The sequence below is a fragment of the Pseudophryne corroboree genome, chromosome 2 (genome assembly GCF_028390025.1).
Source record: "Pseudophryne corroboree isolate aPseCor3 chromosome 2, aPseCor3.hap2, whole genome shotgun sequence".
NCBI classification, from domain to species: Eukaryota; Metazoa; Chordata; class Amphibia; order Anura; family Myobatrachidae; genus Pseudophryne; species Pseudophryne corroboree.
Genome location: NC_086445.1, coordinates 161,091,829 through 161,119,336, shown reverse-complemented (window position 1 = coordinate 161,119,336; position 27,508 = coordinate 161,091,829). Strand labels below are relative to the sequence as shown.

Below are 27,508 nucleotides of genomic sequence, written 5' to 3'. Positions count from 1 at the left end.
CAGGACATTGCAGGCAGAGACATAGTAATATCAGGATTCATGAGATACTGATGAAGCTTCCTGACCAGAGGAGAAATAACAGAGGGGAGAGAGCTGTAAGTGACCCAGGGATCCCAGCTTCTCCTCCTCCTGCCTGGGTGTCAGGGTCCTGTGTAACCTGTTATCTAATGAGAACGTTCACGTTTAGAGAGAAACACACACAGAGCATCCTCCTGAGTCTTGTCCCAGTGTGTGAGTAGTACAGTGGCTGTTGCTATTGCATTTTTGCAAGATATATTATAGATTTCATTTTTCTACTGTATGTGTATTTTAAGCTTAAATTGTCTTTGTTCCAAAACAGGAAAACATTCTAAAATAGTTTTCTCTCTGTTAGGTGGAGATAAAAACAGTACCCAGGCTTTTTTAAACTATTAGTTTAAATCCACAATACACCATTGGTTTATATTTAATATACACAATTCATACCTCCCAACATAACCCATTCCAGGAGGGACAAAATACTCTCTACCTGGACTTCCCTCTTAATTTATGATTGTAAACATTTTTGTTGAAATACCCTTTTTATCAATTAAATAGTTCAACACATCTGATGCCAGAAAGGGGCAATTTGTCACAGAATGGGTCATGTTGAGAGGTATGTACAGTCTAATATACACCGTCCCCTTTCACCAGGGACCCCCTGTCTTAAGTGCCTGAGCACCCCCCCCCCCCCCCCCCCCACCCCAAGGCTTATTCCGGCCCTGCCTCCTCCCTATCATTGAAGGCTTCAGTCTGCAACTCTGCACTGGAGAAGGAATCATCACATCTCATCCTTCACATGCCCTCGCCTGCATCTCTCTCTAACGCTCCTCCTTTTCCAGCTTCCACGAGTCATCAATAATATAGGCGAGTGTGTCCCATGAGTGCCTCTGTCCCATGCCTCCCCAAGTGTTCCTCCGACCCCACTTTCCATGAGTTCCTCTGCCTCCTATCTTCCCATGTTTGCCTATGATCTCCCCTCCCCATATTTGCCTCTTACCTCCACCAGACCTGCCTCTGACCCTCCTCTCCATGAGTGCCTCTGCCTCTTACCTCACTATGTGCATCTATCATCTTCCCTCCCCATATGTACCTTTGCATCCTGCCTCACCAAGCATGCATCTGCACCCTCTCCTCATGAATGCCTTTTTGAACCCCCCTCAGTGCCTCTGCCTCCTACCTCCGCATGTGCACCTATCCAGGGGCATTTTAAGAGAGGCCCGTGTGCAGCCTTCTGCTTCAGGGGCCCCCTCCTCTCTGACCGAGGCACAAGGATTTAATACTTACCTCTCCGGAGTCTCTCTGCGGTGCCGTCCTTCTCTGCAGCGGCAATAGAGTCTGAGCACAGACTCTATTGCGCATGCGCAGACCTCCGGGAACACGGCAGGTGGCCATTGTCCCAAAGATTTACCTAATGCGCATGCACGAAACTCAGGAAAAATGGCCACCGTGCCACGTTTCCAGAGTTTTCAGCAGGCGCAATAGAGTCTGTTCCTCCTAGTGTTCAGACCCTATTGCGCTGCTGTGAAGGGATGGCTCTGACGAAGGACTCCAGAAAGGTAAGTATAATTAAACAAATGGGTGCCCGTGTGCCCCGCACACACTGCACCCATTACAGATACGCCAATGCACCTATCATTTCCCCTCCCCAGATGTTCCTCTGCCCCCCTAGTCAGGAGTGCCTCCCCCATGTGTGCTTATGATCTCCCCATATGTGGCTTTGACTTCCTCCAAGCATGCCTCTGACCCTCATCCCCATGCATACCTCTGTCAGCTTCCTCCCCATGTGTCCCTCTGACCCCTTTGCTCCTCTTCCTCCCCATGTGTTCCTCTATACAGTATATGATAATGAACAGTGAACGCAGACTCATATACTCATATGGAAATAAACATATCTTTATCCACCCTAACTTTATGTGTTACTTGCTAGTCACACAAAAGACACAAAGCCATATATATCAATAAAATATTAGTGGGTCAGGTGAGCAATACTGGCCCAGAGCAGTAAGGGTTAGCTTACCACTTCACACAATTCAGGAGATATTGACACATGTGACGCAGCTAGCCAGGTTATGCATGCCCAAGCTTTTAGTTCCACTAATAAAAATAAATTAAAAACTAAATTGTGAAAAAACCCAGGGGTGGTTTATAAGAGGAGAGTGCCCATGTGCAGTCTCTGTGCTGGCCCCCTCCTCTATGGCAGCGCAGTAGACTCTGGCTTTGTGCCAGAGTTTACTGTGCATGTGCAGGTCTCTGAGAAAATGGCCTCCACAACTTTTTTTCCTGACACTTCTCTATTGCGCATATGCAAATCACCGGGAACATGACTGCTGCACCATTTTGACTGTGATTTCTGCTGCTCTGCAGCGCCAGGCTGCCAACCAATATGTAACTCGGCGGGGAAGTAAGTTTAACTATACATGGGTGCAGAGTATGTGGTGTGTGTAACCCTGGACCCAGGGGCACATGCGTACCATATACCATGCACCCATTATAGATACACCATTGATAGATATTACACCAGTGTACACCAAACAAACAGCAATACAGTGACACTCAGCAGACTAGAGAAAAAAAAGCAAAACGCTAAATACTACCCAAATTGCAACAATTTGGATAATTTAATCCATATTCCACTGAGAACTAATTAAATACCGGAAACATTGGAATCCAGGCTGTATTTTGCATTTATTCATGTCTGCTAAGTTCCAGAAAAACATACAAGAGAGGAAAAACACTTAGAGCATATTAGAGCATAGTAATTAGTTTCAAATGGCTCAATAATAGAAAGTAATCTTTGTACATTAGATATCATCTTTATAGCATATCTGAGATCACTTGTGAGAATAGCAGCAACTCTCTTCTATTTCTACCAAGAACAAACGCAATTCCATCACCCAGCACCAGATGTCCTCTGCTTGAGAGATGCCCTCACCAGCACTGTAGCCAATACTTTACCAATAGAGCAGATTGGGCATGCCTTTACGGTAGATGCTAGATTCAAGTGGCCTAAGGGACCTTTTTTTTTTTTTTTACGTCAGGGGGAGGAGCCATGACACAAGGGGGAGGAGCTAGGCCAGCGGGATCGTTCCTCTACTATCCACGCCACCAACTATCACCTTTAGTAACCCGAAGCGCGGAGAGCGAAGCGAGCCCGCGAGGGTACATTTTGGGTTCCCTGTTCAGCCGTGGCTCCTCCCCCTGGTGACGTCAGCGGTCCCTTACCCCACTCCGATTTAGAACCAACCATGTCTTTACAGCTATAAAATCAGATTAGTAAGTGAGTGTCAGACACTAGGGAAAAAGACACTAATAGAACTTGGCAAATCAGATAATAATTTGCCAGAGCAAAACGCAGTATTACCTGCAGCACCAGCCGTCAGGTCAATGGCCGCTTGGATGGTATTGTTTGTTTTCATGTTTCTCTGCAGAGCTACTGTCTGTCTTCATACAGACCAATGGACAAGACTAAAATAAAAAAAAACATGTTTAATAAGCATTATAAATTTTAATAAGTTAGACAATCATTGCTAATTCAATATTTAGTGTTTGCAATGCCCTAGGCCAGTGCTACTGAGAATACACCAAACAATGGGGCAGATGTATTAAGCCTGGAGAAGTGATCAAGCAGTGATAAGTGCAAGGTAATAACGCACCGGCCAGTCAGCTCCTATCTTGAAATGTACATATTGGAGCTGATTGGCTGGTGCGTTATCACCTTGCACTTATCCCTGTTTTATCACTTCTCCAGGCTTAATGCATATGCCCCAATGGATGATGTGACTACTTTAACAGGTATTAAAAATATTTCAAAATACCACATAGGTTGCCAAATAAAACAGTGAAGGCATCTGCAGATGAGTAAAATGTAGCTGGAGGAGATTAGTGAACAACTTGATCTAGGGAATCTAAAAGTCACTAGATTCCAAATCATCATTGAGTATAATGCCGGATTAACAAAAGGCCATCCGCTGCAGTCACTCAGAGACCTCAACACTAGCCACATAATCTGTAACGGACTGGTCCATGGAGGGTCAGGGTTTAGGCTGTAACAAATGAAAAGGAGACATTGTCAATGCAGGTGGGAGCAGCTAAGTAGGAGGGGCAAGTAGGAGGAACAGGAAGGTCCTGGATAGTACCAGAGTTATAGCTGCAGCATAGTAGAGGCTCCTTCAAAGATTGTGCTGTATCCTGCAGGTTATAAGATTTGAGGTCTCAGGGAGGTGAATAGCAGTGAGTTTACATATGAGAACAGGTAGCACTGTGTGACATAATGTGAATTGGGGACACTGATATTATGTAAATTGGGAGCATTGTGGGATATTGTGAACAGGGAGCACTGTGTAGCATAATATTCAATGGTGGCATTGTAGCATAATGTAAACTGGGGGCACTGTGGCATGTGAACTGAAGGCTCTGTTTGTCATAATGTGATCTGGGGGCACTACAGTGGTCCGCTATCTATTCTTCCAATGCTCCAAATTTTAAAGAAAAAAACCCCGGATTCTTTGCAGCTCAACTGAGCCTGCCAGGGGATCACCAAGAAATTTCTGGGCAAGGACAGTGATTTGTTGCAGTCACTATAATAGTCACTATAACTGCTGTTGATGCTCAGCAAGCCCTGCTGTCAACTCTCCACAACCCCTGGTTGCTTCCCCAGCAGAATTATCTCAGTTTATGCTTCTGCTGCTTGTGTAAGAAATTTTGAGTAATCTTTAGTTAAACACACAAAAAGAACAATACAAAAAATGTTTTAAAACCCTTTTTTACCAACCATACTTGGCAACATATTCTCAGTTGACCAGGCAAGAAATATATTCTTATGGCTGAATGCACACAAGGACATATTGCATTTGGAATTTATTGAATAGGTATCACATGTATCATGTATATTGTGCTGAGTGAGAAGAAAAATATCACAGTGAATAGTTGCAAACAAGAAATCGAGTATTGCAGGCAGCAATGAGTGTATCAATACTTGCAAAATTTCCCTAACTATATTTTTACAAATGTTATATAGAAATATCTCGCAATAACCATCTAAGCATAGATAAGCCCATATGTGGAGCTAGACACGCCCTTTGGATGGCGCATGCATGTGAAAAGCAACCAGCTATATTTTTCCTTAAACTAGTTTTCAAAAGTAGGCAAGCATGGATTATTCCTTCATAATATTTGCCGATATAATATACACTAAATACAAACACAAATTAAGTAAATAACAAAAACACATAATTTGTTCATCCTAAAAATATGTCAGCCTATTATAAGTGAAGCAAGGGTTTAATATTGTTAATGTATATTATTATACGTATAATATTATAATATGTATACGCACTTGGTGGCAATAGGTACTGTAGCTGTTTGTTTGTTTTTTTTAATACACTTTTAAGATAAACAATTTATTGCCAAGTGGTGAGCAGTCCAGATATACAACTTCCTTTAAATTTGCATGTTTGATTATTTGGAAAACAAATGCATCAGGACAAAAAATTATATAAATGATGCTTATGATTATTGTTCATTGTGACACATTGGGAGTTTGAGTGATTCAGTCTAAGCCGGAGGCCATCATGGGTTGCAAGTTACATGCGGAATAATAATTACATTTTATGCATCAGTGAAGCCAGAAGCAAAACGTCTTAACTGCACAGTTAAAAATCATCCACAAAGCAAAATATACTGTCCAAATCTGCCCACAGAGGCATAGAGCTGGACACCAGGCTGGTACCAGTGGTTCTGGATGCTGCTGGTACAGCGGTCTTAGAGCTGGACACTGGGCTGGTACTGGTGGTTCTTGACGCTGCGGGTACATAGGGCTTAGAGCTGGACATCGGGCTGGTACCGGTAGTTCTGGATGCTGCTGGTACTGTAGTCTTAGAGCTGGACACCAGGCTCGAACTAGTGCTACTGCAAACTGAAATGGTTTTCTCAGCAATCACTAACAGTATGCTGTGGAGCACAGGACCTCACGCTCTGGGCATTGAGTCGTTGTTCTGTCCATTTACCAGTGCAAAAACAGAACCTTTAATCCCCCTGGCTGGATGCTGATTGGCCTGCGGATGAGAAAGGCACTTGCCACCAGTGATGCACCAGTCAGCTAACTCACCACAAGATGGTGGCGCTCAAAGATCCAAGCTAGTGCGAATGACTCTACATGGGATGCCAGAGCCTTCAGAAGAGACTGACCACGGGTGCCCGTGGATGTAAGTGAACTTGGAAGCCACGGCGGAGAGCATATGCAATGGACCAGTGGAGGAAGACAACATGCAGCCGACTTCCTGGAATCGGCCGTGAAGGCCAGCCAGCACCCGTACAAGCAAATATTGGGGTCTGAATCTGAGATCTCTAGAGTGCTGTCTGATAGGCATTTCAGGAGCATGACTTGTGGTCTGAAGACATGTTGGAAGGACTGAGAGGACCTGAAGGGGCAATTTGGGTGGTCTGATGGCATTGAGGCATTTGGGGTGTTGAATGAGAAATATTTACACTACAGCTCATTAATTTCAATACACCTCCAAATTCGTCGATTTCTCTGTAAAGGATAAACTTTATATTTTTTTTTTACACAGAAATAATGCCACCGCATACCGTAACTCGCAGGTGCATCATTACCCGCAAAGCCAAGCCCCCTAACTGTGAGGCCACGTCCCCTAATTTCATTTCCAAGGTAAAGAAGTTGGAAGGAATGCTAACACCCTGATAATATTAGATACATGCCCAATGCTGTTTTGAAACAGATTCATCAATACATACACAGTTGAAGAATTCCGATGTTCACCATGTACTGTGATACTGTGAACACTTGTGAAGATGTGTAATGTGGTCTCATAAATGGCCACCTGGGAACGAGTTATTAATCGTAAAGCGATCTGCCATAGTCATTTTGAGATATGTAGAGCATAGTTTGTGAGAAGTTGCTCACCTGGAGGTTTGTCTTGGTGGCATGCAGTGCACCCTCGGGAGATATGCAATAAACAACATTGTTCGTGATTGCCCACGACCAGGACAACCTCGAGTGACCTCAAAACAGGAGACAAATTTACCAAAGTGTGTGCCACATGGGACATATTGCAAACAGCTCATCATATTCATGCTGCTCTGATGGAAACAAGGAAGAAAATCATATTAATTGCGACTGTCAAATGATGCATTGTAGGTGGTGGCCTGAAGGGATGTGTTGCAGCCCGAAAACCATTGCTTAGGCCCATAAATAAAAAGAAGAGGCTATTGTGGGCTAAAAAGCACAAGAGCTGTACCACTAGTCAGTGGAAGAAAGTTCTGTTCACAGACAAATCGAAGTTTGAGGTGCTTGAGTCCAGGAGGCACAATTTTATCATGCGACAGGTTGTCATGATTGCATTCAGCCCACAGTCAATCATGGAGGAGGTTGCATTATCATCTGGGGATGTTTCAGAGCTAGTGCGGTTGATGACTTCATAAAAATTGAAGGAATCATGGACTCCAACGCTACCACAACTTCCTCTTGCGCCATGCCATTCCTTTCCAGCACCCGCCTTATTGGTTGTTGTTTCACACTACAGCAAGATGACGATTCAAAACATATTTACTGTCATTGCAAAAAGTATGTTCAGTAAAAACAGCGACAACAGGTGCTGAAGAACATGTTGGCAAATACTGTTTTCACTCGTCATGGTATAGTGGCATCGAGCTCTTCTATTTAAGAAGAGCCTATGCCACGGCGAGCGAATGCGGTATTTGCCGATCAGCGCTGATGTTTACCTTACATTAGCGCTGACGAATGATGTGTGTAGGGAGTCTGCGCATGTGCCGGAATATTGTAATTTCCGGCACATGCGCAGTAATCATTTCCGGACGAGGTGTGATGCATGCCGGGATTGCTGCGGGAGGGGGGGAGCCGGAGTGCTGGACGGACTCCGCTACAGCGGTGTCCTGACGTTTGCCCAGAGCAGACGAGGCCATTATAGGTAAGCGAGCGCTATTTCAGAAATAGCGCTCATTCTTAAATACACTTTAGCGTGCTGCAGTATAGGGAATATGAAAGACTAATAGCGCTGCTAGTTAGCAGTGCTATTAGCCTTGTTAAATAGCAATTGGTCCCATTTACCACCAAAAACGAGTTTCCATCACGGAAACTTGTTGATAAATGGGGGCCATGGTTTGGCCACTACAGAGTCCTGATTGTAATGCCATTGAACTGACAAGATGACTGACAGAAGACCCCGCATTTGCACTGCTGTGATCGCCGCTAAGGGTGGATACGTTGATGAGAGAAATATGTAATGAAGTCAAAACTCAGTTTATTTGTAAACAATGTGTATAAGTGCAAAACATTTTAATTTACCAAACTAAATATTTCTCCTTCGTCCTAGAGGATGCTGGGAACTCCAAAAGGACCATGGGGGTATAGACGGGATCCGCAGGAGACATGGGCACACTATAAGACTTTGAATGGGTGTGAACTGGCTCCTCCCTCTATGCCCCTCCTCCAGACCTCAGTTAGATTCTGTGCCCAGAGGAGATTGGTCACACTCTAGGGGAGCTCTACTGAGTTTTTCTAAAAAGACTTTTGTTAGGTTTCTTATTTTCAGGGAGCACTGCTGGCAACAGGCTCCCTGCTTCGTGGGACTGAGGGGAGAGAAGCAGACCTACTTATGTGAGACTGATAGGCTCTGCTTCTTAGGCTACTGGACACCATTAGCTCCAGAGGGTCCAATCACTTGGGTCGCCTACAGGTGGAGCATGTGAAGTTCTGGGAACCACACTAAACAGCTCACTCAGCTACACAGTGAGATATCCCGGGTTACCATCTGTTTCACTGTTATGCTGTGTTGTAATACATCACCATTGCTGATATAGTTGTGGCATATGAACCAGAAATTGTTTTTAAGAAATGTTACTAATAAATTCATACAAATCCTCATATATCCCTTCGTGTCTTTGCTTTAAACCGAGCAAAATACGAACTTGTAAGACGACTGAGGACAACAAACGGGCTTGCAGAGAAAGAAACCGTTACATGAAAGAACGGCGTCTCTTGAAGTAAGCCTTGATGTGAGCATCACATATAGATGAATTCTATTTTGAATGTTTGGAGCATGAGAAAAGTGAATAGAAGAGGTGTTCCTCACAGAGAATATAAAGAAACCTTTATATGTTTTGTCCTAAGTGTATGAAAGTAAGCACACATGTGAGGAGCATTTGTACACCATCAACACTGGGGTGAACCTTACAGATATCATTGCACTTCCCGAATAGCCATAGTCGAAGGAATCCGGGCAGAAGTCACCCCATGTTTCCATTCTTCCTGGGAATTTAAATTGAACTTTTGTATACCCATTGTGCTTTTTTTACATATCATCTTATGGAACTGAATCTGCACATGGACTATTCTTTGTGATTTTGACGGACTATTCCCAGAGAAATTGACGAAGAGTGAACATTGCGGTAAAACACCACCGTCATCATATCTTTGCGCCACAAGTGGGATACTATCCAAACCCCTACTTTGCAATCACTTGGGTCGCCTAGCTGCTCACTCCCGGAGCCACGCCGCCGTCCCCCTCACAGAGCCAGAAGATCGAAGACAGGTGAGTAATCGAAGCAAAGAAGACGTCTGAAGGCGGCAGAAGACTTCAGTCTTCCTGAGGTACCGCGCAGCGGTCGTGCTGCGCGCCATTGCTCCCACTCACACAGGCACTGTATGGGTGCAGGGCGCAGGGGGGGCACCCTGGGCAGCAAAAAAAACCTCATTTATAGGGACTGGCAGCTATATACAGTGCATAGACACTGTTAGGAGACCCCGCCAGTATAATTAATAGCGGGACCGAAGCGCGCCATGTAGGGGTCGGGGCTTCATCCTTCAGCTCTGACCAGCGCCATTTTCTCTCCACAGCTTGCTGCAGAGACGCTGCTCCTGACCCTTCACTGCTGTCAAGTAACAGGGTGCTAAAAAAACAAGGGGGGGCACATAAAATTGGTGTTGGTTGTTTATATAAACAAGCGCTTATAGGTCTGGGGCATTGTGCTTTTTTCAGACCAGTTGGGGCACTGGGTGTGAGCTGGCAAACTCATTCTCTGTCTCTCTGAAAGGCCTTACTGTGGGTCTGTCCCCTTTAGCCCAGTGTGTTTGGGGGTGTCGGTACGTGTGTGTCGACATGGCAGAAACTGAATGCTCTTCCCCGGAGGAGGTTGGTGTGAGAGCTGAACAGAATGAAGGAGTGACTCTGTCGGCACCGCCGACTGCAGATTGGGTTGAGATGTGGAGTGTGTTGAATAACAGTGTGGCTTTGTTGCATAAGAGGTTAGACAAATCTGAGTCTCAGAACCAAGCATGGAGACAATCCATGGGAGACGTGGTACCACTCACTCCGGCCCCCTCGGGGTCCCAAAAATGTTCATTTACCCAGATAGCTGTCACTGATACTGACACGGATTCCGATTCCAGTGTCTACTATAATGATGCAAAGTTACATCCTAAGGTGACTAAGAGTATTCAATACACGATTGTGGCGATATAGGATGTGTTACATATCACGGAAGACCCCGCTGTCCCTGAGACAAGGGTCTGTATGTATAAGGGGAAGAAACCGGTTGTAACGTTTCCTCCCTCTCATGAACTGAATGCCCTTTTTGAAAAAGCCTGGGAAACGCCAGACAAGAGGTGGCACATTCCCAGGAGAATTGCTATGGCATACCCGTTTCCTTCTCAGGATAGGTATACAAAGGAGAAAAACAAGATTGCCTTATTGTGATGCACACTACTAATAGTAATTTTTAACTTTTAATTTGTATTAATAAAACCATTGCGAAATATAGGGTAAAATATATAGAGATGAAGAGATAGAAGAATTTTCACGTGAAACCCGGTCGGAATTGAATAGGTCGAAAAATGGAGCGTTTTCGCGGCAATTTTCGGCCGATTGCCGCGAAAAATTTTCGGGCGAAAAATTGCCGCGAATTTGCGAAAAATGTAAAAATGGAGCGTTTTCGCTGCAATTTTCGGCCGATTGCCGCGAAAAATTTTCGGTCGAAAAATTGCCGCGAATTTGCGGATAATTGAATACCCTAGATAGGGCCATATTCAATTAGCAGTGATAACGGACTTTTCACGTGAAAAGTCCGGTTTTCGGGGGAAAAACCGGACTTTTCACGTGAAATGCAATTACAGCCTATTCAATTATCCTGGAAAATTTATCGGTGATCATGTTTTCACTAATTTCACTTCACCTTCTCTGAAGCAGGTGAAAAGTTGGGAAAAGTCACTATTTTAAGGTAAAAATGTTTGGATATGGTACAGAACTCCTGGGACACCCCCCTTTATGACTAATTAGGCACGTTGAAGTTTTTAATTATTTTTAATTGGCCAATAATGACATGTCATTTTTGGGGTGAAAAAGTAAAAAGTGATGGAAATTGGGGTTCAAGGTATGGGACAGGTATATTGGGGTGCTTTATGAGTGGGACAGGTGTTTTTTAGGCTTGCAGATGGGAGTAATCGGTCTGTTTCCACTTTTTTTTAAAGTACCCTAAAATGACCCAAATATATACTTATACCCATTTTCATGTACCCCAAATTTAATGAGAGCATTTATTTTGCTCAAAAAAACTTGCTTTCTATCATTTTTTTGCATTTAAAAAAAAATGCATATAACCGCCATTTCACACAATTTAAGTCCCCAAAAACTCTCTAATGTGATCTCTAACACACTTCTCTTCTGTTTTCCTATGTTAGTTTAGCATTTTTTGGGGTACAGGCTGATTTCCCCATTTTCACCTGCACTTTTCACTGCAAGAATTTTCACGTGAAACTCGGTCGGAATTGAATAGGTCGAAAAATGGAGCGTTTTCGCGGCAATTTTCGGCCGATTGCCGCGAAAAATTTTCGGGCGAAAAATTGCCGCGAATTTGCGAAAAATTTAAAAACGGAGCGTTTTCGCGGCAATTTTCGGCCGATTGCCGCGAAAAATTTTCGGGTGAAAAATTGCCGCGAATTTGCGGATAATTGAATACCCTAGATAGTGCACGTTCTTCCCTAATCATATATAGGATGTTCTACTGGATTTATATCATGTATTAAATCTCATAATACAGTGTGCTGATAATAATAGGTGGTAAGGGTCGCTATTATTCCATCTTTCTACGCACTGAGTGTATTCTTATAGTACCGCAAGTCTAATAAATGTTATTATTTTACGTGTCTATTCTTTGTCTGCAATACATTCACATAGGCTGGTTGTAACTTGTATACTCCCGCATGTGTTTCACTGTTGTAATTAATTCGGTAGGATTGGTTCCTGCCAGCACAGACAGCTATCAATGGATGTAATTACACAGCGTTTGTATCCTTTTATTATCAACACAGGTCACACAAACTGATCGTAGCTCAGTATTCAGTATTGTTACTGTTTCTCATGAGCTCAACTCCTATTAATACAGACAGCTGTTGGTTACTATTTTCACACTGTATTTAGGACGTGATTCACCTAAATAAAAAAATATGCCATATACTGAGTTGGCTATTTGGACACACTTTCTATCTGTGTGATTACACCCTTCAAGGGGTGTGATATCTAAGTATCAGCCTAAAACACTGACATGCTAGATCACTGACATGGCTGTCTAAGCACACTTTCTGTCTGTGTGGGTACACCCTTCAAGGGTTGTGATGTCTAAATATCCACCTAAATCACTATCATGCTAGATTGCTGTGTTGCACATTGCTATCTAAATACACATTTATCTATCTTAGTAATCTTTCCCTTCCGGGATTATGTACAATGTTTAGTTCACTGCCTCGGCATTAAACAGTAGTGGATGCCGTGTGCGCAGGGAGGCCTGACGCACGTTTTGCAAATGCTTCTCAGGATAGGGTTGGGTGGGAGACAACACCCACGGAAGACAAAGCTCTGGCGCGATGGTCCAAGAAAGTGGCGCTACCGTCTCCTGAAATGGAGACCCTTAAGGATCCTGCTGATCGTATGCAGGAGGCTACCTTGAAATCTATTTATGTCACGACAGGTACACTGCTCAGGCTGGCGGTGGCTTCGGCGTGGGTGAGTAACGCGATTGAAAAGTGGGCAGATAACTTGTCATCGGAAATAGACACCCTGGATAGGGATAGCGTGCTTTTGACTCTGGGTCATATCAGGGATGCTGCAGTCTATCTAAAGGAGACGGCAAGAGATATTGGCCTTTTGGGATCAAGGGCCAATGCCATGGCAGTCTCGGCTAGAAGGGCGTTGTGGACTCATCAATGGAATGGTGATGCTGATTCTAAGAAGGCTATGGAGGCTCTGCACTATAAGGGTGGAGTTTTGTTTGGTGATGGCCTCGCGGACCTGGTTTCTACAGCTACCGCGGGTAAGTCCTCTTTTCTGCCTTTTGTTCCTCCATTCAAGCCTGTTTGTGGTCCCGAAGCCGGATGGCTCGGTCAGGCCGATTCTGAACTTAAAATCCCTCAATGTGTATTTGAAAAGTTTCAAATTCAAGATGGAATCTCTCCGAGCGGTAATCTCCAGTCTAGAGGGGGGAGGGGGGGGGATTTTATGATGTAACTCGACATACAGGATGCTTACCTACATGTCCCCATATATACTCCTCATCAGGCGTATCTGAGGTTCGCTGTTCAGGATTGTCACTACCAATTTCAGACGTTGCCGTTTGGTCTTTCCACGGCCCCGAGGATTTTCACCAAGGTGATGGCGGAAATGATGGTGCTGCTGCGCAAGCAAGGGGTCACAATTATCCCGTACTTGGACGATCTCCTGATAAAGGCGAGATCACAGGAGATGTTACTATAAAACGTTGCGCTCTCCCTGCAGGTGCTGCAACAGCATGGCTGGCTCCTAAATTTCCCAAAGTCGCAGTTGATTCCGACAACTCGGCTGTCATTTTTGGGTATGATTCTGGACACCGAACTGCAGAGGATCTTTCTTCCGTTGGAAAAAGCTCAGGAAATCCAGAACATGGTCAAGGGACTTCTGAAACCGCAAAGAGTGTCGATTCATCACTGCACTCGAGTGCTGGGGAAAATGGCGGCGGCCTACGAGGCCATTCCGTTTGGCAGGTTCCATGCAAGAACATTTCAGTGGGACCTGCTGGACAAGTGGTCAGGGTCCCATCTGCAGATGCACCAGATGATAAGTCTGTCCCTCAGGGCCAGGCTTTCTCTCCTGTGATGGCTCCAAAGTTCTCACCTTCTAGAGGGTCGCAGGTTTGGCATCCAAAATTGGATTCTGGTGACCACGGATGCGAGTGTCCGAGGTTGGGGAGCAGTCACACAGAGACAAAATTTCCAGGGATAATTGTCAAGCCAGGAAGCTTGTCTGCATATAAATGTGCTGGAGTTAAGGGCCATCTACAATGGCCTGCGGCAGGCGGAACAGCTTCTTCGCGGCCTACCCATCCTGATTCAGTCGGACAACATCACAGCCGTGGCGCACATAAACCGCCAGTGCGGAACAAAGAGCAGAGCGGAGATGGCGGAGGCCACCAAGATTCTTCGCTGGGCGGAAAAACATGCAAGCGCTCTGTCAGCGGTCTTCATTCCAGGAGTGGACAACTGGGAAGCAGACTTCCTCAGCAGACACAATCTCCATCCAGGAGAGTGGGGTCTTCATCAAGAGGTCTTTGCAGAAGTGACAAGTCGTTGGGGACTTCCTCAAATAGACATTATGGCATCTCGCCTCAACAAGAAGCTTCAGACATATTGTTCCAGGTCAAGGGACCCTCAAGCAGTAGCAGTGGACGCACTAGTGACGCCGTGGGTGTTTCGGTCGGACTATGTGTTCCCTTCACTTCCACTCATTCCAAAGGTGATAAGGATCATAAGAAGAACAAGGGTTCAGGCGATACTCGTTGTTCCAGATTGGCCACGGAGGGCTTGGTATCCGGATCTTCAGGAATTACTCACCGGAGACCCCTGGCCTCTTCCTCTAAGAGAGGATCTGTTACAGCAAGGGCCGTGCGTGTTCCAGGACTTACCGCAGTTGCGTTTGACGGCATGGCGGTTGAACGCCAAATCCTAGCTAGGAAGGGTATTCCCGGGGAAGTCATCCCCACTCTACTTAAAGCTAGAAAGGAAGTAACGGCGAAGCATTATCACCGTATTTGGAGAAAATATGTGTCTTGGTGTGAATCCAAGCAGGCTCCTACGGAGGAATTTCAGCTGGGGCGTTTTCTCCACTTTTTGCAAGCAGGCGTGGATGTGGGCCTGAAGTTAGGCTCCATTAAAGTGCAGGTTTCGGCCTTATCAATTTTCTTTCAACGGGAATTAGTGTCACACGCCATAGGCGGCGTTCACCGCGCTTAGACCTGCGTGCTTGCTGGTCTGTGTTGCGGCCTCCGCCTTCGGTGGTCCACGGGCTCCGGCGTCTGGCTGGCACGGCTCCCGGCAGTTCCCCGGGGCAGGGACGCCGCCATGACACCCGGCATCACGTGGGCGGGGAGCAGGTGACGTCATCAGACTGTTCCGCCAATCCAGCGGAGGCGCAAGATTCAAAGTCAGACGCCGGGCAGAGCCTCGGCGCCTGAGTATCGTCTTTTCCCCTGACGTGGATGCCAGTGCTCTTGTTCCCGACGTATCTCTCTGCAGTCGTACCACAGTGTCTCCGGCACTTCCAGGTGCCAGTTGCTGCACAGTTCAGCGTATACTGCGGCTGGTGTGTTTCTCTGCAATCCAGTCACCAGTGCTTCTTGGAGTCAGCGTGTGCTGCAGGCTAAACACCGCTCTCAAGTTCTACAAATCATCAGTGTCTTTAATCACCGCTCTCAAGTTCTACAAATCATCAGTGTCTTTAATCACCGCTCTCAAGTTCTACAAATCATCAGTGTCTTTAATCACCGCTCTCAAGTCATACAAATCATCAGTGTCTTTAACCACCGTTCTCTCTACAAATCATCAGTGTCTTTAACCACCGCTCTCAAGTTTTATAAATCATCAGTATCTTTAGTCACCACTCTCAAGACATACAAATCATCAGTGTCTTTAACCACCGCTCACAAGTGTTTCAAATCGTCAGAGTCTTTAACCACCGTTCTCAAGTTCTACAAATCATCAGTGTCTTTAACCACCGCTCTCAAGTTTTATAAATCATCAGTATCTTTAGTCACCACTCTCAAGACATACAAATCATCAGTGTCTTTAACCACCGCTCACAAGTGTTTCAAATCATCAGAGTCTTTAACCACCGTTCACCAGTTCTTCAAATCACCAGTATCTTTAAAAATATCACTTACAAGTTTTTCAGTCATTATTATCTTGTACCAACACTCACAAGTACTTCTTTTCCTGGAATCCTTAGCATTGCTTACAAGTTCTCCTATAGGCCTGGACATTTCCCCATACGTTCCTTCTCTGCTATGTGACATTGTGTTGCTCTCTTCCTGCAATAAAGTTCTTTAATATTTTCACCAAGCTTTACTGTCAGAGTCCTGTATGAGGAAGACCTATATTAAGCGATCCCTGTTCCGACCCAACTGTGGTTCCTCTCCCCTACCATCGGGAGAACCCCCGAGTTCACAACACCCTCAACCTAGGTCAGTGACAATTAGCCTCACTTCCAGAAGTACAGACTTTCGTGAAAGGCGTACTACACATCCAACCTCCATTTGTGCCCCCAGTGGCACCGTGGGATCTTAATGTGGTGTTACAATTCCTTACGTCACATTGGTTTGAACCTTTACAAAAAGTTGAGTTGAAATTTCTCACTTGGAAAGTGGTCATGCTATTGGCCTTGGCGTCCGCAAGGCGGGTGTCCGAATTGGCGGCTTTGTCTCACAAAAGCCCCTATCTGATTTTCCATGAGGATAGGGCGGAGTTGAGAACTCGTCAACAGTTTCTGCCAAAGGTGGTTTCTTCGTTTCACATGAACCAACCTATTGTGGTGCCTGTGGCTACTGAGGCCTTGGCTGATTCAAAGTCTCTAGATGTGGTTAGAGCTTTGAAAATGTATGTAGCCAGAACGGCTCGGGTGAGGAAAACAGAGGCGCTGTTTGTCCTGTATGCGGCCAACAAGGTTGGCGCTCCTGCTTCTAAGCAGGCTATTGCACGCTGGATCTGTAATACGATTCAGCAGGCTCATTCTACGGTAGGATTGCCATTACCGAAATCGGTGAAGGCCCATTCCAATAGGAAGGTGGGCTCATCTTGGGTGGCTGCCCGAGGTGTCTCGGTGTTACAGCTTTGCCGAGCAGCTACTTGGTCGGGGTCAAATACCTTTGCAAAGTTCTACAAGTTTGATACCCTGGCTGATGAGGACCTCATGTTTGCTCAATCGGTGCTGCAGAGTCATCCGCACTCTCCCGTCCGGTTGGGAGCTTTGGTATAAACCCTATGGTCCTTTTGGAGTCCCCAGCATCCTCTAGGACGAAGGAGAAAATAGGATTTTAATACCTACCGGTAAATCCTTTTCACTTAGTCCGTAGAGGATGCTGGGCGCCCGTCACTGTGCGGACTCTATCTGCAGTAATTGTATATAGTTATTGCTTGTGTTACACAAAGGTTGTGTTGGTAAGGGTCAGACTGTTGCTGATCAGGTTTGGTTCACACTGTTAACTGGGTTTAGTTAAATGCCATGTTGTACGGTGTGGTGTGGTGTGGTGTGGTGTGGTGTGAGCTGGTATATATCTCACCCTTAGTTTAACAAAATCCTTTTCCTCGAAATGTCCGTCTCCTCTGGGCACAGTTCCTATAACTGAGGTCTGGAGGAGGGGCATAGAGGGAGGAGCCAGTTCATACCCATTCAAAGTCTTATAGTGTGCCCATGTCTCCTGCGGATCCCGTCTATACCCCCATGGTCCTTTTGGAGTCCCCAGCATCCTCTACGGACTAAGAGAAAAGGATTTACCGGTAGGTATTAAAATCCTATTATCTTCATCACAAACTATCTTCTTTTGTTTGTTACTTTCCGGAAAGATTTGTGTTGTGTATTGAAATGAATGAGCTGTAGTATTAATATTACATATAATATCGTTCCACACATTAGCACTCATCCAAACCAAAATTTTGCAAATATTATTTCCACGGTGATCAGTACCCTGACCAAAACAATCCTAGAGTGTGTACAAGGGGATACCTAGACCAAAGTGGGAGGTGAGACTGTGGGCCATATTCAATTAGCAGTGATAACGGACTTTTCACGTGAAAAGTCCGGTTTTCGGGTGAAAAACCGGACTTTTCACGTGAAATGCAATTACAGCCTATTCAATTATCCTGGAAAATGTATCGGTGATCATGTTTTCACTAATTTCACTTCACCTTCTCTGAAGCAGGTGAAAAGTTGGGAAAAGTCACTATTTTAAGGTAAAAATGTTTGGATATGGTACAGAACTCCTGGGACACCCCCCTTTATGACTAATTAGGCACGTTGAAGTTTTTAATTATTTTTAATTGGCCAATAATGACATGTCATTTTTGGGGTGAAAAAGTAAAAAGTGATGGAAATTGGGGTTCAAGGTATGGGACAGGTATATTGGGGTGCTTTATGAGTGGGACAGGTGTTTTTTAGGCTTGCAGATGGGAGTAATCGGTCTGTTTCCACTTTTTTTTAAAGTACCCTAAAATGACCCAAATATATACTTATACCCATTTTCATGTACCCCAAATTTAATGAGAGCATTTATTTTGCTCAAAAAAACTTGCTTTCTATCATTTTTTTGCATTTAAAAAAAAATGCATATAACCGCCATTTCACACAATTTAAGTCCCCAAAAACTCTCTAATGTGATCTCTAACACACTTCTCTTCTGTTTTCCTATGTTAGTTTAGCATTTTTTGGGGTACAGGCTGATTTCCCCATTTTCACCTGCACTTTTCACTGCAAGAATTTTCACGTGAAACCCGGTCGGAATTGAATAGGTCGAAAAATGGAGCTTTTTCGCGGCAATTTTCGGCCGATTGCCGCGAAAAATTTTCGGGCGAAAAATTGCAGCGAATTTGCAAAAAATTTAAAAACGGAGCGTTTGCGCGGCAATTTTCGGGCGATTGCCGCGAAAACTTTTCGGGCGAAAAATTGCCACGAATTTGCGGATAATTGAATACCCTAGTGTGTATCATAAGGATGACTGGTGACCAATAAGAGGATGGTGATTGATTACAGATAGTAAGCTAACCGCATTGGCTGGCTCACATGATATATGATGGTGATTGATTACAGATAGTAAGCTAACCGCATTGGCTGGCTCACATGATATATAAAGCTGGTGACACAATGCAATATTTCAGATGACATCTAAGTGTGTGTGTGTGTGTGTGTGTGTGTGTGTGTGTCCAGATTGCTGCTTGAAACTGTGAAATAATAAATTGTCCTGAACTATAATTTAGTAACTAGGGTAGAGTTGGGCTATTTATGAAGAAAACAAAAAATGAGTAAGTGGAAGAGACGGTTGATATAGGAAGTGGAGAACAAGGTGACAGACTGAAAACAAGAGGGGGGCCCGCCAACAAAACTGAATTTGTGAAGGGGCCGCTATTATTGGTGACAGTGTCTGCCGCCACTACACTACAGTGTTCAAACTGAAAATAAACTACAGCTCCCAGCAGCCCTTGTTGGGCTGCTGGGAGCTGTAGTTTATTTTAAGTTTGAACACTGTAGTGCAGTGCCGGTGTCAAGGTGCTCTTCTTGCACCTACATTGCCACCAGCATACAGAGTCCATAAGTAAAGGATGCAGGAGGGAGGAAGTGGGGAGGTTAAGCTTCAGCAGGGAACCTTGTGCAATGCCTGGAAATCTCTGTCAGTTTCATGGACGCAAATATCAGACTGTGCATGTGCGACACAGGGTGGAGCGGCGTGCTGACACTGGGGGATTACACTGTAAGGGATACTGGCTGGAGTGACACATAAAAGGCCTTTAATGACAAGGGGGGGGGGGCATTGGCTGGAGTGACTGACACATGAGGGGCTTGGAGTGGCAGATGAAGGGGCTGTAGTGACACATGGTCACGGTGGGGGGAGGGATGGCGTGACAAATGAGGGGGGTGGAGTGACACATGGAGGGTGGAGTGAAACATGGGGCCTGGAGTGACATTTAGGGGATGGAATGACATTTGGGGGGGGTGGAGTGACACTTGGGGGTGGGAGTGACAAATGAGGGGGATGAAGTGATACATACATGAGTGGGACTGAAGTGACATATGTGGAGGCTAGAGTGACACAATGCTGGGGTTTAGTGCACATTGGGGGGGTTTGAAGTTACAAATGAGAGGGATGGGGTGACTTAGGAGGGGGCTGGCTACAGTGACACATGGGGGGGTAGTTACACATAGGGGGCTGGCCTGGAGTGACGCATAAGGGGCCTAAAATGTAAAGTGAGGGTAATCGAGTAACACGTAAAGGGCTGGAGTGTATTCTCTGGATGCGTTTTGTTTTTTTCAATGCATTTTATGTGGATGCGATTTTATAAGTGTATTTTAAGTGGATGCAGGTTTTTTTTTTTTTCCCAATGTATTTTATGTGGATGCAGCTTTATCAGTGTATTTTATGTGGTTGCGGCTTTTTCAGTGTTATTTAGGTGGATGTGGCTTTTTCACTGTATTTTATGTAGATGCGAAAGGGGGATAATTTGCATACACTGACTGACTTGGTGGGGGATTGTTTGAGGAAGGGGGCCATAAATCGATGCCTTGCTTAGAGTCCCATTAGGTCTAAATCCGCCTCTGCATGTGAAAGCTTAAGTCTATCCACAGAAGTGCAGCTAGGAACTATTTGTTGCTCTTAAATTATATATAAACCATGGTTCCCATATTTGCTGCAGGTAAGGCTGGCAAAACAATATTATCTCTATGAACCAGGCCTTGCTTATAATAGCCATGAATGGGAGGTGGTAGTGGCTGCTCCCAGAGTTTCAGAATTGAGCCTCTGGCCGGCTGGGGAACATGGAGTATCAGTTTCCTAGGATTTATTTAGAGAGATCTGAAACAAAGAGAACTAGCAGATCTGCAGAAGGGCTAAAGCCCAGTACTCACGGGCCGATCAAGGAGAGATGCGTGCTGAGCGAACCGCTCAGCACACATCTCTCCTGCCGCTCAGCACAGCGCGATCTGTGCTGAGCGTGCGGGGGGAGACGGGGGGGCCGCTCACTTCACCCAGCGGGTGAGGTGAGCGACCCGCTAGATTGGCCTGCATGCAGGCCAATCTAGCAGCGGCGATAGCGATGTGCGGGGCCGCGCATCGCTATCGCCGAGGGGGCTACACACGGAGCGATCCTGCCGATATTCTAAGCAATCTAGTCAGATTGCTTAGAATATCGCTCCGTGAGTACCCCCCTTAAAGCCCAGTACTCACGGGCCGATCAAGGAGAGATGCGTGCTGAGCGAACCGCTCAGCACACATCTCTCCTGCCGCTCAGCACAGCGCGATCTGTGCTGAGCGTGCGGGGGGAGACGGGGGGGCCGCTCACTTCACCCAGCGGGTGAGGTGAGCGACCCGCTAGATTGGCCTGCATGCAGGCCAATCTAGCAGCGGCGATAGCGATGTGCGGGGCCGCGCATCGCTATCGCCGAGGGGGCTACACACGGAGCGATCCTGCCGATATTCTAAGCAATCTAGTCAGATTGCTTAGAATATCGCTCCGTGAGTACCCCCCTTAAGGGGGCAGCAACTTACAATTTATACCCTACAAGAGTAACATCAGATAAGACCAATAGGCAGATATCGATATCTTAAAAAGAGTCCACCAAACGTGAAGTCACTACTGTGACCACAACCTTGTCAACAAATTTGAGGGGTAGCGTAGAACAGTTTAGTTAGCCGAGTTAGGACCACATATACGGAAAGGACCCGACAGCACTCTATTCAATGCCGGGCCAAGCCCGACAGGTTTGGCCCGGTCCCGACAGTGTCAATCCAACTTTTTTAAAGTCGGATTGACATTGCCGGAAACTGGCCTAAAACCTGTCGGTTTGGCCCCGCTGCCGACAATACACGCGGCTTGGCGACTGAAGCCGTCGATTCGCGTGTATTCCGTCACTCTTCCGACAAGTCTGGTTTCCCGATTGTCACAAGAAAAGGGCAGACATTGAATAGGTCGGAACCCCTTCTGACCTCAATCAGTCGGAAACTGCCATCTTCCGACAAGACGGCGGTTTGCGACTCCTATTGAATATGGCCCTATGTCTGACTAGGATATACAATGCATGACATTTATAGGCACACCTGTATACCTGCAATGTGTCCTTGGAAGATATATACTGTACTTGTAAGACAGGCTGATGGAGTGCTATTTGTAGTTCAATTTTTAGAAGAGCTACCTCAAAAAGGTATATAATAAAAAAAATATTACCATTTATAGGCTTATATCATATAATGATCTATGTTCTATTCAAAGTAATGCTCCCAGGAGAAATATACATTGCATATATAAAGTAGTTAATCTAGGTAATAAATCAGATAAATGTCACATGACGTATATAGAATATCATATATAGCCATACAATAAAGAGTAAATCACAGAAGATATACCTAGCCTTGCTCATACTTACCTAACTGACTGAGCAAGTTGTGGCATCGGTAATATCAGCTAGGTAGACCAGTGTAACATATATAATGTATGCTGATTAGAAGCAGATTACATTTGAATATATAATTGGTAGAGGAGTTACCTGCTTGGCAAATGACATATATGGAAGCTAAAATCAATATTGTGAAATAGAGCATCTGAGGTAATTGTGTAACACATTGTGCTCTGTCAGATGTCAAGCAAGGTGACTGCCAGCAATTTCATATGACCTTTATATCACTCCGCATGCTTCACAAGTGGCAAAGAAAAATGATATGTGGTTACTCCTAGCAACCAATCAGACATCACATTTTGTATATAAATAACTCCCAACTTATGAATTTCAACTATCAGTCCATATATGCATAGTATAGGTAATCAGGAGTAACCATTCCAAAATGGGGGGGAGGCTGCAGCTCATTGCCCTCCCCTAGAAACTCCCAATCACAGGTGTGCAGAGTGGCACTGAATAAGTTATATACCTCCCTATATTCTGACTGCCAGGATGGAGGAACAGACCTCTCAAATTAGGATTTATTCGTTATGGCATTAACATATAAAATTCTTATTTCAATAAATAATTATTATTAGACACTTTCTAAAAAGCTAACGTTTAATAAGGTTCTCTACACTAAAGATAAAAAGGACAGGTGTTGTGCTGGCACAGATAGAACTTGCACTTGTTAAATAGGCTGCCACATGAACGCATATGGAACCCCCTGTCATGTGTTTGCACTTGATATGCTAGATTTAAGGTTACATATATGTTTATATGTATGCAATTCAATATACAGACATGGAAATGCGTGTGCCTTACTTATGGTATCCGGTCTCTAGGTCGACCACACTTAGGTCGACATGCATTAGGTCGACCACTATTGGTCGACATACATTAGGTTGGCATGGTTTCTAGGTCGACATGGTTACTAGGTTGACATGTTCTAGGTCGACATGACAAAAGGTCGACATGAGTTTTTTACAATTTTTTTCATTTTTGTTTTACTTTTGCCTACTTTACAATCCACGTGGACTACAATTGGGAACGGTATCCTGTGCCAAGCGCAGCGGTAGCGGAGCGAGGCACCTTGCCTGAAGCATGGTGAGCGAAGCCAGCCATGCGAGGGGACACGGTGCCCTAATTGGGGTTCCTGATCACTTTATGAAGAAAACGACACCCAAAAAACATAAAAACTAATGTCAACCTTTTTCCATGTTGACCTAATGTCTGTGTCGACCTATTTTAGGTGTAGACTTAGTTACTGTCGACCAATAGTGGTCGACCAAGACACTGCCGACCTAAGTGTGGTCAACCCTATCAACCACACCTCTTACTTACAGCTTGGACCAAATTCACTTAAATGGCGCAAACAGTGTTTGCACCTGGACAAACCATATTGCAGTCCACGGGGTTCAGGTGCTAATTTTTTCCTATGTATGCAGGGTAAATAGTCACTGCTTTTGCATGTAACACGCAAATACTGGGAAGCATTATATTCTAACCGCAATTTACAGATGAGATTAGACGATCCCCACACACTAACTCTAATTGAGCCCCTCAGTGTGCAGATGCATCTTGGACCATAAACGGGGTGTTGTTATGTTGCACTATTTACTATTAATATTTATCATTGGTGGCAGTGGGGGCATGGCTGTGATAATAAAATGGTTTTGTGTGCCTATTTATCTCTTGACATGACAATGAGTATGATGTCACTTTACTGTTGTGTACGGGCCCATCTTATCTACTGCAGTGCGGAGTGCGCATGTGTAAGTGAAAACAGTTGGGGAGGGACCCGAACAGTGGCGGTTAGAAAGGTGGTGCTGCATCGCAGTCCAAAACTAGAAGATGTGGTACAGGATAACACAAGCACCTAACTGTACTTGTAAACGCTTCTTCACATTCCCAGGGGTCTGCCGGTCCGGTAAGATCAGCCCCACCCCCTAGGCTACTGTGTCAACTAGCCAATGGAAGCCTGGTACAGGCAGGAACAGGAGGGAGGTGCTGATTGCTCTGCCAGTGGCTCTGATATCGGGAGCTGATCCCTAATGTTTAAAGCTACAGTTAGGGGCTCAAGTTATCCTGCTCCCCTCTGCTGATTTTGGACTGTGCTGCAAACCCCACCATTCCAACTGCCACTGCATCCCAAGATCTCCCTCTATTGACAGATTAGCAGAAAGGCAGTCTACTGTATAGGATAACTCTAGATGAAGATGGCGTTAGCTATTGGCGTTTATGTTTGCTTTTCGGAGTTTGGTAAATTGGTGCAGACCGTAATCCTCATTAAGAATGACTGTATGGGGACTGCTGCATTTAGCTGAATGTAGATTACAAAGTTTAAATTCTAAGATCAAATTGAAATCTTTCCTGCAGTATCAAATGGAAATGCCACTTAGGTAATGCGAATATATGGTTACCTATCCATATATGTAAAGTAACAGTGATGGTTATGAATAAAGTACTGTCATCTGGTGATGTCATAGCACAGTCTTTTGACTCTACACAATGGCGATAACTATTAGCCAAACAGAAATAGCTATCTAGTTTTGCTAATAGTCACCGACATTGTTCAGAGTTGTACCTGCAAGAGATATGCCTCCTACCAGGAGTATCCATCACTATTTGTGTTTCTGTTACGAGAATGCCATCTTACTGCACTAGACCTGCTCTTGCCCCTGTTCCACCGCCCCAGACATAAGGAGATGTAAGTCAATGGTGCACAAAGGTCTATACACAAACGTGTATTGTATGCAGTTCTGGTGCACATGCACAATACAGTACAGACGTCCTTAATGTTGTTATGACCAAATAAAGTAGAGGTGACATGATGGGATTATAATATTCCAAAAATAGCAGAGACCATCAAGCTGTCCTTAGAATATATTTTAAGATGTTGGCACCTATGTAAAACACGTGTTATAAAGCAGCAACAGGATGTGTTACAAATGACAGACATGCAGGCTGGTTAGTATAAAGGGAAAAGTAAAGTCACAGACTCACTGTATTGTGGCTTCTCAGGCGGCTTTCGGCTTTGTGTGACATGAAATGACAGCACATATATCTGCACAGTCTGTCTATTTGTTCTGTGTCCTTATCCCAGTCACTGAAATGATAGTTCCCCCTGTCTGTTTACATATTCCATTGTGACCCTTTCACAATTCATCCCTCACGTGTTTTTCTAGTCTCACTTTTTAAAAGAAACGAGAGGCCATATGAATGCTGTGATGTATGCTAAATGATGTATTACATATAAAACTAAGCCCAAATATATATAAACGTCAAGATATGTAATTTAATCATACTTCATTTATTTCTTAATAAATTTGAAGTGATTAAAATCATTTTTAAAAGGCAGTTTTTAGAGAAAAAAATAATTATATTAGATGCATCAATTGCCTACATCTACTAGTGGGCAGTCATTACAATCTCATTGGCAAAGTATATGGACCAGCACTTCATTGGTATAGATTAATGTGCGTTTGATGGGCATACTAGGCTTATTTACAGGAAAGTTTGCTACAGAATATGCTTCCTTGTCCATGGATCAAAGACACGGGAAAGACTAACTTGTAGTGTGACTGATGTAAACTTCATAACATGGAAAATTAACAAGAATTTAGAAGCAAGTACTGTTTCATAACAAAGAGAGCATACATGGTGACAACATAATATACAGCGCCATCTGCTGCCGCTCTTGTGTATCTTTTCAAATTATCTGTAGCCTGTAGCTATTGTTATTCTAACACACCCCTTCTCAACAGCTGAAGCATAGTCCATTTTTATCAATAGCTTGTGATATCTGTCTCCAGGTACAGGATTTGTTAGTATGTCTGCCATCATGCCCTCTCTTGGACAGTACTGCTAGTGAAGAAAACCTTGTTCTTGTACAACTTAAAAAAAAGGATACTTCACATCAATTTGCTTAGTTCTTAGTTAACTCTTTCTGTCTTTGGCAGTGCAAGACATCCATGGTTGTTTTCAAAGATTTGTATCTGTTTTGCCTGCTATTATCCCAGCTTGGCTAACAGTTATCTCATCCATATAACAGTCTGACTTGCATGTGCTACTGTCACATATTCTGCCTTTGTTGAATAAAGTGATACAGATGATTACTCTCTGCTAGTACAACTGACTGGACTTTCAGTAAAAATAAGTAATGTCTCCCAGAGGTGTATCTAGGAAACCGGGTGCCCCTGGCAAAGTAAAGGACTACCCCCCCCCTCCCCCACCCCCACCCCATATTTGAAATAGAGAAGGTACATGTGCAAAAAAGGGGCATGATCTTGTGGAAAACGGGCATGACCACACAATAGTACTCCCAATTCAATTAAGTTACACAGTAGTACCGCTACACATTATGTCACACACTAGTGCCCCTTACACATCATGTCCACACAGTAATTCTTGTCACACTGTGGAGAAATCAGCAGTACCTGGCATGGCCAAGGAGAGGCACTGCCCATCAATGCCACACGCAGTCAGGGGGTATAATCAAATATTAATGGCAGTGAAAAGGTATCTCTGCACACTACCTAGTAGTGGTGATGCATTGATATATTAAGAATAGCATTCTAGTAGTTTATTTTGAGTTTCTTCACTGTGGTGCATTGCAGTGCCGAACACCGGCACCAGCTCTTGGCTGCTGTGCGAACCTCCAGCCCAGTTACTGCTACTACTAAGTGATTCCACTCCATGACCAAGGGTGGCACCACCAGGCAGCTCCCCCTCCTCGGCCAGTGCACCTGGTGAGTGCCATCCTAGCCAATGGGTAGATAACCTCCTGCCCCAGCACATAGCCGTAGTCCCCACCCCCTCCCAGCACACAGCCATAGTCCCCATCCCGCTCCCAGCACATAGCCGTAGTCCCCATCCCACTCCCAGCACATAGCCATAGTCCCCATCCCGTTTCCAGCACATAGCCGTAGTCCACCTCCTCCTCCCAGCACATAGCCGTAGTCCCCATCCTGCTCTCAGCACATAGCCGTAGTCCACCTCCTCCTCCCAGCACATAG

At 44.8% G+C, this 27,508-nt stretch overlaps 1 protein-coding gene across 3 annotated transcripts in view; it reads right to left on the bottom strand.

The window, feature by feature from the left end:
* LOC135005214 (mitochondrial ornithine transporter 1-like) overlaps positions 1 to 27,508 on the bottom strand; it is a 100,788-nt gene that overhangs the window by 61,538 nt on the left and 11,742 nt on the right. Inside the window, exons 1-2 of one of the 3 annotated variants that reach the window (XM_063951912.1) lie at positions 25,497 to 25,602; positions 3,383 to 3,486 (exon numbers count right to left, since the gene is read on the bottom strand). In XM_063951912.1, the coding sequence (XP_063807982.1) occupies positions 3,383 to 3,437 (55 nt within the window). In that variant the 5' untranslated portion in view covers positions 3,438 to 3,486; positions 25,497 to 25,602. Of the gene's footprint in view, positions 1 to 3,382; positions 3,487 to 22,481; positions 22,568 to 25,496; positions 25,603 to 27,508 lie in introns of those variants that run through there. The other 2 variants (XM_063951914.1, XM_063951913.1) reach the window with 2 other exon arrangements.